This window comes from Tripterygium wilfordii, chromosome 14 (genome assembly GCF_013401445.1).
Source record: "Tripterygium wilfordii isolate XIE 37 chromosome 14, ASM1340144v1, whole genome shotgun sequence".
Classification (NCBI taxonomy): domain Eukaryota; kingdom Viridiplantae; phylum Streptophyta; class Magnoliopsida; order Celastrales; family Celastraceae; genus Tripterygium; species Tripterygium wilfordii.
Genome location: NC_052245.1, coordinates 3,746,881 through 3,759,504, shown reverse-complemented (window position 1 = coordinate 3,759,504; position 12,624 = coordinate 3,746,881). Strand labels below are relative to the sequence as shown.

The following is a 12,624-nucleotide window of genomic DNA, read 5'->3' as shown; positions in this document are numbered from 1 at the left end:
TTCATTGACGCTGGGTAGAGCAAATAGAATACAAGACTAGGAAATTTTTTTTAATAAAAAGAAACCCATTGACGTGTGTACATATATATATATATATAATGAGAATGAAAATAGGTTATAGTTGTAACTGAAGACATTGAATAGAGTAGTGCGTCTCACTTTCAATGACGTCTGGTGTGACATATGCCCTTATTAATCCAGGCATATATGATTATTCTCATAAATTCTTTATTTTTTTCTGTGAGAAATATTCAAATGTATTCCTAGCGGTACAAGTGTACCTGTTGTAGATAGACACTTTGCACGTTAGAAACATTTTACATGTATTATTAGTTGATTAATTAATTATATTATATTTTAGAAAAGTTTGTCTCACACAGAAAGTAACACTAATCCTTTCTTCTTGTTTTTTTTTTCTTTGGTCACTTGAATTTGACTGAGTAGTGGAATAATATACTAATATTCACTAGGTAGATACCCGCGGCTTGCGGAGGGTGTTATAATTTATTACCATAGAATAGGACTAAATGATATTAACTAATAAAATCAAAGTAATCTAATTGAATGATTGTGCTACTCAATCAATCTGCAATAATTTTCGGAAATATTTCATATTTAACCTCAGTGAAATGGACAAAGTGTGCTATAATCTTATTAAATAGCATCAATGATATGCTCAAAATAATAGTGTTCAACACTTAATACTACTAAGTAAATCTTAACATTGACCATCCACTCATGAGTAAATAAAACATCTAGCATCCACAGACAAATCCCAACAAATAACCAATAAAATCACAAATCAATTTCAATATTCATAAAGTGAAGCTTAAAAAAAGAAAATTAAACCTATATAGTCGATTACCTGCCTAACTAATCCCTCGCCCAAACCTCCAAGCAATCCTCGTGCTAAATCCTTACTTTTGTTTTCCAAAGAAAACAATGAGTAATTAGATTATCAGGAATCATCATAATATTTAACTTGATTTTTAAAGCACATAGAATAGTCCTTTGAGGACGTTGATGTCTCATTTGTCTCACTGATATCCCTCATAGCATCCATCCAGGACCTAGCTAGAATATAATAACCAGAGAAGAAACGCATCAAATTAATGAAATACAAAATAAAACAAACGAACTCCAGGAAAAGCATCAAAATGCAATTAAGTAGGCAATATGACAGTTTTGGGCACTTATCTGGTAGAGGAATCAGAGGTTTGAACCAATGCACCACAAACAACAACAAATATAAAGACAGGTACATGAGAAGGGGACAATTTTATGATTCATAAGAGGAAACTTTTAAAATTGGAAGCTAAAAAATATTAACAAAAAACAGAGGATGAGAGGAGAGGAACTCCAACCTTAGAACTTAGAAGAGAAGAAAATCCTAAATCGTGTTGCAGGCATCTGTTGGTATAGCTGCCCCGAGACTGTAAAATTTTCACAAAACCAAAAGCAGAAACACAAAATCGAAGACCCGAAACAATTGATGAACAAAAAAAACATTGAAATTCAAAGTCAATCGGTACAATTTCGGATTGCATTGCATAGCATTATAAGAATTGAATCAAATAGGATGTTAAGCCTCGTAAATACTTAGCAGTAATTACAAAAACTATAAACAATTAACATGGATATAATTGTAACAGTAAAGATGGAAAAAGTTATGCACAAAGATCAATAAGAGAGCACATTTACCTCACAATTGAAGATGCACAAATTGAGTTGCCAAATCAGTCCCCTTTGTTGATGAACACCCGTGCAAGGCGTCGAAGGGGAATTTATTTTGGAATCCAAGAGAATGGCGAAAGAGGATTAAAATTAACAGACAAAAGGATAACATAAGTTCCTATGTATGCACTAACCAAACAACACAAATCAAGCATACTTTCATACAAATTTGAAGGAATATAATTATAATAATCATCATAATCAGAAGGATATGGGAAGAACCCAAAGCAGAACATGAGTCCAAAACAAAGCAAGACCATCACCCCCAACGGAAATCAACTTACCAGCAGTTTCGTCAAACGTAGATGGCAGACGCTTTCAACAATCTCCGACAAACTCTGTAATGTAAATTTGAAATGGAGATCACCAAACCCAAATGAACATACATTTCGAACAAACCCATAGTAAGACAAACATAATCGATGAAGAAATAACCAACGAAAATCAACTTACCACCACTTTCGATGAAGGAAGAACCAACGAAGCTCGGCGTAAACAACTTCGATAACCTTGCACAAACCCTGCAATTGTAATTTCGACATTGAAATCAAATAACCCAAACCAAGATGAAGAAGTGCAACAACTGCGGAAGGAGAAAAACAACCGAAAATAAGAGAGACAATCAGTGTAGAAAAAACCAACGAAGCTGAGACCGAGGAAACGAAGATGATCAGTGGGTGAATTGATAGGAAAAATATGTGAACCTCGTAGCCCAAGAAAACCTCACACCCGAAACAAACAAAAGAGGAAAGGCGTAGCTACGAAGCTGAATAAGGCAAAAAGACAAAATAGCTGCAATGGACAGAGGCAACACATGCAAGGTTCATGCACCCGTATCCCACGCACACTATAGACGCAGAAGCACAAGCGTTGGAGAGACGCACATAAACGACAAAATGGAGGATGCAAAACGGCGTCGTCTTGCTCGCCCATCTGTTCGTACGAAGAAAAACAAATAAAACGTAAAGGACAGAAGACCAGACGCTCGACTACGATAAGGAGGCTTGACTCGCCAGGAGAGGCCTGCCTTTCCACGAACTTTATATAATATAATAATAATAGTATGGATGGATATGGATATTCTCGTTGAATAAGATCAATTCTACATCATCTCACCAAGCTGTCAACCTCGAGAGAATTGTATTCCTTGGCAATAACAAATCACCGGTCAGGCATTCACCTGTCGATAATTATTAAATATCTTAAGAACTATTAAATTCAGAAACTATAACATCAATCCAACTCAAAACTATTTTAAATTCTTGCTAAAACTCAACGACCAGTTTTTTATTTTTATTACCCTAATAAGGTAATAACAAATTAACAAAAGAATTTGGTGGGTTGGGGTGGGGTGGGTGAAGGGTGGTTTTCTGGTCTTTGAAACACCACTTTCTTTGAAACTTCAAGTTCCAATGGATGGTGAATATGTATTTCTCTTTTGCATACGCCAATGTTAGTCATATTTTCTCACCAGTTTGAACATATTTTTAGTGTATTTGCGTAATATCTGCTGTTTCTAGACTATTGTCCAAGTGTGATGGGTTTGTTCCATACACATCAAATGTAGTGAGTGTGGTTTTCGCCAAATAAACAAAAAAAAAAAAAAATTGTTGTGCGGAAACAAGTTTACGGTGAACAAATAATTAATATGGAAAAAGAATCAGAAATCAATAAGAGAATAATTTTACGTAGTTCGGCCAAATTCTTCTTTAAGACATGACAAATTATGTACAACAAAACCTTCAAATTAACATCAATCCAAACATACAACTGTTTAAACGAAAAATTACCACAAAATGACAAAATGAAAATAGGGACATATATATTACGTACCATAACTGTTGATGATCATATATTACGTACTACAAGCAAGTCTTGATAGTTTATTTCATCAACCAACACATTAGGAAAGCAAAACAAGCACACAAAAACATAATTAGAAGTTGTTTTACAATATTTCCTTCATTGTTTAAGAAGAAAATGGATTGAACCGAACGATTGGACGACACTGAAGAGGCTCTTCAAGCGACAAATGGAAGCCGGCTTTTGGTTCCGTATTCAGTACTTTATCTCCATCCATACCAACCTTCCAATCAAAGCATTGAACCATTGATGCAATAGTAGTGTTCATCATGGTAAGAGCTAAGGTTGATCCAGGACACATCCTTCTTCCGGCACCAAAAGTGAGAAGGTTGGCAATTTGATTTGCTTTTTCGTTATTGGAAGACAAGAATCTTTCAGGGATGAATTCATCTGGATTATCCCAAGCTTCAGGGTCTCTCATTATGGCATATAAATTGAAAACTACCATGATGTCCTTGGGAATATCATAGCCTGAGAGTTGACAGGCTTTGTAGGTTTTTCTTGGCAAAAGAGATCCTGGTGGGTATAGTCTTAGTGCTTCCTTCACAATAGCTTGCAAGTATGGGAGGTTTGGAAGATCTGTTTCTTCAACCAGTCTGTCATTTCCCACCACTGAATCTATCTCTTCTCTTGCTTTTTCAAATATTTTAGGATGATTGATTAGATTCGTCATCATCCATTGCATAGCATCTGTAGATGTACTTGTTCCTGCAATGAAGATATCCTGGAAGTGCAAAAGGATATACCAAAGTGATTGAGTGAACCCACATGTATTCTCAAAGAAAAGCAAAGGGTATATATATAACTACAACAGTTTTACGAATCCCATTATTTTTTCTCCAAACTATCCCAAATACTAAGATGGACTCATACGATTTCTTCTCAGAGTTCAGTAGTACTAGGACTCCTACTTATTTCAAAGTTAGAAATCAGATTGTGCTGTAAGATGCGCATGAAATGAGAAAAGGGATCCAATATAAAAGAAGATACTATTATTACCAGAATGCAGGCTTTGATCTGGTTCTTGGTAATCTTGAACTCGGATTTTGTATCATGATAAGCTTCCATGAAAATATCCATCAAATCTTTATCTTCTCTATCAACACCATCTCGCTTCGCTCTCTCTTCATGCTCCTTCCACATTCTCTCCAACAACTCGTCGCACTTTCTGTCCATCTCCATCTCCTCTCCCCCATACATCCAATTAACGATTCCTCTCAGAGGTCCAGCCAGCGCTACGATGGCCGTCTTCATAGCCAACTCAAACGACCCAAAAACAACCTCCTGCACCCGTTCGGCCTCATTATCTTCCTCCGAACATCTCGTGCTCAAAGCCATCCTGCATATGGTGTTGTTGGTCATCTTCATCAACTCCATCTTGACATTGAACACCTCGTTTCCCCTCGCTTTCTCCAATACTTTCTTTAAATACCGGTGTAGCTCCTCCCTTCTAACGTTGCGCGATCTCTGGAGCTGTTTCGCAGTAAAAAGCTCAGTGACCGTCAGTTTCTTCAAGTACCTCCAGTAATCTCCATAAGGAGAAAGGACAAACCCTATATTCCCAAATATCAACCGGTCCTTGAAGACCGAGGTAGGCTTCGATGAAAACGCGACGTCGTGGGACTTGAACACCTCGGTCGCCATAGACGCGGAAGACACAAGAACGAACTTAAAAGGACCTAAGCGGAGATACAAGAGAGGGCCGTATTTGATGGCAAGTCTTTGGAAGCAGAGGTGAATCTCTTTTCTTAGGAGGTGGATGTGACCAACCAATGGAAGTGACGGCGGGCTCGGAGGGAGATGGTTGCTTCCATCCTTATTTGTCGATTTTTTGAAGATATATCGAAGGAGAAAGGTTGAGAAGAGCCAGAGAAAGAAGAGGAACAAGTAGTAGTATTTCACATCAGTGACTGTTGTCATGGCTTTACAGAGATGATGATGATATTTTCATACACACATATGTATGTATATATAACTATAACTAGTGAATAGACAAGAGAGTTGGTCTGGTGGTTGCCAGCACCTTAATTAAAACATGGGATTCACATCGAGAGATGTTGGTCCAAATGGTTCCAGCTATGTAAGATATCGAATCTCAGTTGGTTAGTCTGCGAACATCAATGATCAGCATATGTGCAATAATCTGGCGAATTGGCAGTTGAAAATATTATTTAGGAATTGAGGGACGTGAACTACTACAGTGAAGGTCAATGCATCATGGTTGGCGTGGGTGCTTCCGCAAATTTAAAAATAATTAAGCTGGGTCAAATGTCATCATGAGTTATTGTTAGAAATTATTAATTATAATATTTTCCTAACTAATAATTAACGCTATGTGTATCTTCTCTGATGAGTTTGTGAGTTCGATATCTACTTCAAGACGATACATGCATAGAGTTTTTGGATTGATAGGGGTTTCAATTTTTAACTACAATTTTCACTCAAAAACCATGTATAATTTGCTAGTTTAGATTTCGTAACGAAAAGATGTCTAACTTGCTAGTTTTAAATTTTCGTAGAATGTTTTGGAACAAAAATATGTCAATAATCCAAATTTATTTCTCTCGTGTCATACTACAAGCATTACGTGTTTGTATGGAGAGTGAGTTTAAATCAAACAAAGTAAACTTCTTACTAAAATCAAACAAAGTAAACTCCTTCATCATGTTCCAAAAACAAGAAATTAATCACGAACGTGTATCTAATCAATTAGCTTAAATTTCAATATTGATTTTGTTTATATGTTAACTAATTATGCTGATGTACCATGAAATCATGAATGAACAAGGTTTATATTTTACACCAAAAAATAGGACAATAGAAAAGAGAATCTTGTTAAACTAAACTACAATACAATAACATCATCATTCATCACCCACACAAAAAAAAATCCTTCAATTTTTTATAACTTGGTTGTGATAGGCCAGGAGAGCACATTGAATTTTGAGAGAGTGACATGATAGTTGAATTTGCATTTTAATAAAAATTCTGTTTGTTAGGGCAAATATTTAAATGTACGATACTCTGTCATTTGTTTGGTCAAATATAGAGATGGCAAAAAAAACCGATCCGAGCACTATCCGCAGGGTATCCGATCCGTTTAAAACCCGAAAATCGGTCCTATAGGTTTTGGAAACGGTTTTGGTTTTGGTTTTCAAACCCGTCATGGTTTAGGATCGGGTTTGGTTTTTTGTGTCGGGTTTAGGGTACCCGAACCATTTAATAAAAAGATCCATTATAGTAATAATATTATAAATCATTTATAAAGGTAGACTAAATTATAACATGATAAAGCGTATTAAAACGTATATAGTTATAGAAAGCATACTAATAAAACTATAAATTAGACTAATTTTAATTATAAAATCATAATTAATATAAATCATACTCAATATTAATTTATATTAATATAATCATCAAAGAAAAAAATAAAAATATGAAAAGTAAAATGGTAAACGGGTACCCGATGGTAAATGATTATGGAACTGTTCCGGGTTTGGAAATTTAAATGGTTTTTTAAATGGTTTTGGAACGGTTTTGGTATAGAGTATCTTAAATGGAAATGATTTTGGTATTTGCTAATTGGAAGGGTACCCGACCCTTTGCCATCCCTAGTCAAATAGAAAAACATATTGATACTCTGTCACATCGTCATTATTTGTTAACATATATAGATGATTTCAGTTCTTACCTATTATCAACGCGTTTTTCAAGAGGATAATATCCCGTAATAACTATTCCGTAGTTAAGCGTGTTTTTGCAAGAGCACTATTGGGATGATTGGCCTCCTGGAACGGTAAAGCAGTGCGGACCCAATGTATTCACGAGAACAGAACAACGTAACGCGAACAACATTGTTGATGTTTATTGGGTTGAAAATTTTAATATTACTAGGTAGATGCTTATGTACTCATCTTGTATTTCTGTTAAACTAAAAATTCATGCATTGCACGATTGGTGAAGCATATAAGAATTATCTACCTAATAATGTGTTCAATATTCTTATGCGCGCGCACACACACGTATATATATGTAAGTCAACATGTTGATATGTAATACTGAAAGATATCGATGTGGGGGAGGATTTTATGTTTTCATTCTATTTTACTTAAATTAATGATGCAGAATCGTTGAAGAGAATAATAATTAAGAATATGATATGAGATTGAATCTTGTTAATAATTGTCTGTTTTTTTTTGTTAAGAATATTGCAGTTGGTTTATGTCATAAATTGATGAGGTGTTCATATGTAAAATATTTGGCCCCATTAATAAATTTCATTGTTAGAAGTCGTAATGTATCTTTCTATAAAACACTTTCTCACAATAAATTAATTGCGTTCAAACCTATATAATTAATGTGTTTGGTTCGCATGTTTAGATACATACATACATATATATATTTATATTGAAAGTTTGACTTATTATATTCTATATTTGACATCTTCCCTTAGGCAAAGTGGGACAAGAGACTTAGTCTCATCGCCACTTAGTAGCTCACCCAACACAATCAAACTTGACACTATAAAGACTTGTGGCCCTGCCCACTCAAGTCAAGTGGTAGACATGACGTAAGAAAAGATGACATTATAATATCATATATGAAAAACTTATAATATAGACTATAGACCTTGAAATTAAGTTGATATACACAATAATTTCACAAAATGCATACAAGACTCGTTTGTACAATTGTTTTTTTAAAGAGATAAGTATCGAAAAATCTTATGTACTTTTTAGAAAAAATTCATACAAGCCTTTGTATAATTTTTCGGATTAAACAAGCACTTCAACTTTGCGTTGCCGACTCTATTAACCTTTTTATACTAAATTTTCATTGAAAACCGCTCACGTGGCAAAAAATATATCATATTACTTTTATTTTAAGAAAATATAAATGAGTTTTGATGTTATGAGATGGTTTTAGTGTCAAAAATCAATAATTAAAAATTAAGAAAATTATTTGTCAAAAATTGATTTTAGGATTTGGACACCACCACCATTGCCGCACAACTATAGTTCGTCTTCTCCGATCGATACTCCTTGACAAATCCGATTCATACTCCTGCTCCTCATCTTTCGCCCACAAGAAACAAATTGGCCAAACAGCAAAATGACACTTGTCATCCACTTCGGGGAGCACAAAATAATAATAAAATTCACGTTAGCGTTGTTGTAACGGAATTCAGTACGGGGGTTTGTTTAGTCTAAAATGTAAGGTAGAGGGACTTGTTTAGTCCGAAAAATTTTAAACTGACTTGTTTGAACTTTTTCAGTAAGTATAGGGCTTTCTCAATACTTCATCTTTTTTAAACAACGTACAATGTTTCAATAGCTGATAGCATGCCAGATATATATGATATACTTTTCCAGTATGGATTGAACATTCCATTAAAACATATTGAGATGTCATTAAACTAAAAGTCACAAAGGCATAGAGAGATGCTGCCCCTGCAACAAATAAGAATGAAACATAAAATCACACAATACATAATTGAAAATGATATTCGCCCCAGCAATTGAAATCCTAGTTGCTAAGGTGCATGGACTAGATTTAAAGAGTATATGATGGGCTCCACATATACTTTAAATCTGGTCCATACACCTCAACAACTGAGATCACTGGGACGAGTAGCAGAACTGATACATAATTGAAGATAAACATCCTGCCATGTTTAATAAGAAAATGGATTGAATCGAATGATTGGACGACACTAAAGAGGCGCGGCAGGAGCCAAATACAAGCCAACCTCCGGTTCATATTCACTGCTCTATCTCCATCCATACCAGCCTTCCAATCAAAACATTGAACCATTGATGCAATAGTAGTGTTCATCAAGGTAAGTGCTAGGGTTGCTTCAGGACACATTCTTCTTCCAGCGCCAAACGCAACGAAATTGAGGATTTGATTATTTGCTTCTTCTTTGGAAGAAGACAAGAATCTTTCGGGGATGAATTCATTAGGATTGTCCCAAGCTTCAGGATCCCTCATTATGGCATAGTAATTGAAAAATACCATCATATCTTTGGGTATGTCAAAGCCTGAAACTTTGCATGCAATGCAGGTTTTTCTTGATACAAGTGGTCTTGTTGGATATAGTATTAGTTTCCTTCACAACAGCTTGTAAGTATGGAAGATTTGGAAGATCTATTTCTTCAACAAGCCTCTTGTTTCCAACGGCAGAATCTATCTTTTCTCTTACTTTTTTCTTTACTTCTGGGTGATTGAATAGATTTGCCATCACCCATTGCATTGTTTCTGTAGATGTACTTGTTCCTGCAATGAAGAGATCCTGCAATTGCAAAAGAACATTCAAAATTATGTAACCTTGGTATTCCTCCATCATAAGTGAGGGTTATCAATAAATTTTTAGTTATGATAGGGATCCCAGAAGCTGGTATCCGAGTTATCACAGCTGTTGAATTGTATGCAAAAGATTTCATATGCATCATATGGAATATATGGAGTCCATGAATTCACTTGGATCTCGTGCATCTAACTCAGCAGTTGGGATAACTGGGATACTAATATATAACTTTTGGGATATTTATCGTTTTCGATAAATTGTGGAGGCTTTCATTTGAGATAACTTCGTACCAGAATGCATGCTTTGATATGATTTTTGGTAACCTTGAATTCAGCTTTCTCATCATGATAAGCTTCCAAGAGAATATTATCAAATCTTTGTCTTCTCTATCAACACCTTCTCGCTTTGCCCTCTCTTCATGCTCCTTCCATACTTTCTCCAACAACTCGTCGCACTTTCTAGTTACCACCATCTCTTGTCTCCCATACATCCAATAACCAATTCTTCTGAGAGAACCAGCCAGTTCTGCCACGGTCAACTTCGTAGCCAACTCCAATAACCCAAAAACGATCGCCATTACCTCTTTAGCCTCATTATCTCTTCCTCCGAGCATCTGATGCTCAAAGCCATTCTGCATATGGTGTTGTTGGTGAGCTTTGTCAACTCGGCCTTGACGTTGACCACCTCGCTTTCTTCAACACTTTCTTCAAATACTGGTGCAGCTCCTCCCGTCGAACCTTGCTTGATCGTTTAAGCTATCGTGCACCAAGAAGCTCGGTGACGATTAGTTTCTTCATTTACTTCCAATAATCTCCATAGGGAGAAAACACAAACCCTATGGTCCCGAATAACAACCGGTCCTCAAAGATTGATGCCGGCTTCGATGAAAACGCGACGTCATGTAACTTGAACACCTTAGTCGCCACGGAGGCGGATGATACAAGAAGGAACTTGAAAGAGCCTAACTGTATATATAAGAGGGGGCCGTATTTAAGGGCTAGTTTTTGGAAGCATACATGGATGTCTTTACGTAGGAGGTGGACGTGACCAATCAATGGAAGTGCCAGTGGGCTTGGAGGGATCCGGCGGAGATGGTTGGTTCCATTTTGGTTGGATTTCTTGAACACATATTGAAGGAGGAAGCTTGAGAAGAGCCAGAGAAGGAAGAGGATAAAGTAGTAGTAGTAGTATTGGACTTTAGAGATGGTTGCCATAGATGATTTTAATTTTCACAAAACTAGCTGGCTGGCTAGCTAGGCTGGTTTCCAACATCCATTTGGATGCACCTTTTTATGCTAAAAATGTGCCAACAAACCTGAAATTGTTTTTTTTTTTTTGATAAGCAAAGCAAATATTCACAACAAAGAAAAATACAATAGGGCATCAGAGGGATGGTCTGATAATGTACAAAAGAAGGGAGCGGCAATTAAAGACAAACCATCAAAGTATAATCATAAAGCAAGGTAACTACATATCCTCAAATCCCAAACCAGACAACATGATCTGAACTTCTCCCTACACCTCCTTTAGCTAAAAGATCTGCAACCTGATTGCCTTCTCTACTGATGTGTTTTAACGAGACTGATGTCAGCTGTAGTTTGGCCCATTCCACAGCATTCAATAATTGGTTAAGCTTCCATGGCACCTCAGCAGCCCGTGTAGCCCATGAATGTACACTTTGGGAATCAGTTTCCACAATGATATTCTTCAAAGATAACATGGTTGAGTAACAGTTAAATGCAACGCCATTCTCAGAGCCATAAATTCTGCTTCATTGGATTCACACACACCAACGTTGCACGAGAACAAACATACAGAAGCTCCATCTAAGTCCCTTAGAACTCCTCCTATACCAGCTGGCCCTGGTTTTCCAAATGCGGAGCCATCAATATTCCATTTCAAGAAACCACTCTGCGGAGGAGACCAGATTTCAGAAGGCCTAGCCACGTTAACTGAAATTGGGCGCCAATCTTGTACAGGCCTGCATGACACTGCTTGCTGCTGGTTGGAGTATGGGAAGTGTGGTAGTTGGAATTTAATCCAGAGTTGACATCTCGCAAATATCATTGCTAGAACATTACCCCAATCCACCTCTTTACCCCTGAAAATTGTGTCGTTCCTTTCCAACCATATTGACCACACCACCACATAAAATAAGATTCTCCATAATTTCCTTTGTAGTCCACCTCTGGCCATGACAGCCCATTGTTCAAACAGATTGCAAATACCACCAGGAGAGCACCAATAAATACCCCACCAATTCATAATATAGCACCATAATAAGGAAGGACCGTGGCACTGGCAGAACAGGTGATCAATAGTTTCAGGTAGAATACGACATAAAGGACATACATTTTCAGCCCACTGTATAACACCTCTGTTTGCCAGATTATCTCTTGTGTTTATCTTCTTCAGTAATAGAGTCCAAGTGAAGAATTCCACCTTTGAGGGCACAAAGTTAGCTGGCTAGCTAGGTCAATGGATGCATCATAATTGGGATGTGCACCAACAAGTTTCAAAATAAGCTAGGTTAATGCATCGTGGCTCGCATTGTCCACCAAAAATCAAGATTGAGCTACTAATTAACTGAAGAAGAAGAAGAAGATATAAGTACTCGGAGAGACAAAATACATTGTGTATAAAATTATAAGGTAATAACAAATTAACAAAAGAATTTGGTGGGGTGCGTGGGTGGAGGGTGGTTTCCTGATCATCGAAAC

At 36.5% G+C, this 12,624-nt stretch overlaps 1 protein-coding gene, 2 long non-coding RNA genes and 1 pseudogene across 4 annotated transcripts; all 4 read right to left on the bottom strand.

Annotated features, from left to right (window-relative positions):
* Positions 1–574: 574 nt before the first annotated feature.
* LOC120014479 lies at positions 575–1,004 on the bottom strand. Its single transcript, XR_005471570.1, has 2 exons — positions 730–1,004; positions 575–620 (listed from the first exon to the last, which is right to left on the bottom strand). It is a non-coding gene; the product is annotated as an uncharacterized LOC120014479 (long non-coding RNA).
* Positions 1,005–1,007: 3 nt separating this feature from the next.
* Positions 1,008–2,773, bottom strand: LOC120014478. 2 transcript variants are annotated; one of them, XR_005471569.1, is made up of 3 exons: positions 2,188–2,773; positions 1,365–2,072; positions 1,008–1,070 (listed from the first exon to the last, which is right to left on the bottom strand). It is a non-coding gene; the product is annotated as an uncharacterized LOC120014478 (long non-coding RNA). The 2 variants fall into 2 exon arrangements; XR_005471568.1 differs by having other exon boundaries at positions 1,010–1,074; positions 2,188–2,772.
* Positions 2,774–3,586: 813 nt separating this feature from the next.
* Positions 3,587–5,517, bottom strand: LOC120015775 (cytochrome P450 705A12-like). The gene is made up of 2 exons (XM_038868326.1): positions 4,597–5,517; positions 3,587–4,321 (listed from the first exon to the last, which is right to left on the bottom strand). Exons 1-2 carry the CDS (start codon positions 5,515–5,517, stop codon positions 3,704–3,706), a joined length of 1,539 nt encoding a protein of 512 aa, XP_038724254.1. The 3' UTR covers positions 3,587–3,703.
* Positions 5,518–9,271: 3,754 nt separating this feature from the next.
* LOC120014116 lies at positions 9,272–11,118 on the bottom strand (annotated as a pseudogene).
* Between the last annotated feature and the right edge of the window lie 1,506 nt (positions 11,119–12,624).

Excerpts from the sequence above, each read along its gene's own strand:
- LOC120015775 (XM_038868326.1), bottom strand. The coding sequence starts at position 5,517 with ATGACAACAGTCACTGATGTGAAATACTACTACTTGTTCCTCTTCTTT. Across the intron at positions 4,322-4,596 it reads AGATCAAAGCCTGCATTCTG|GATATCTTCATTGCAGGAAC; the intron begins GTAATAATAGTA and ends TTGCACTTCCAG.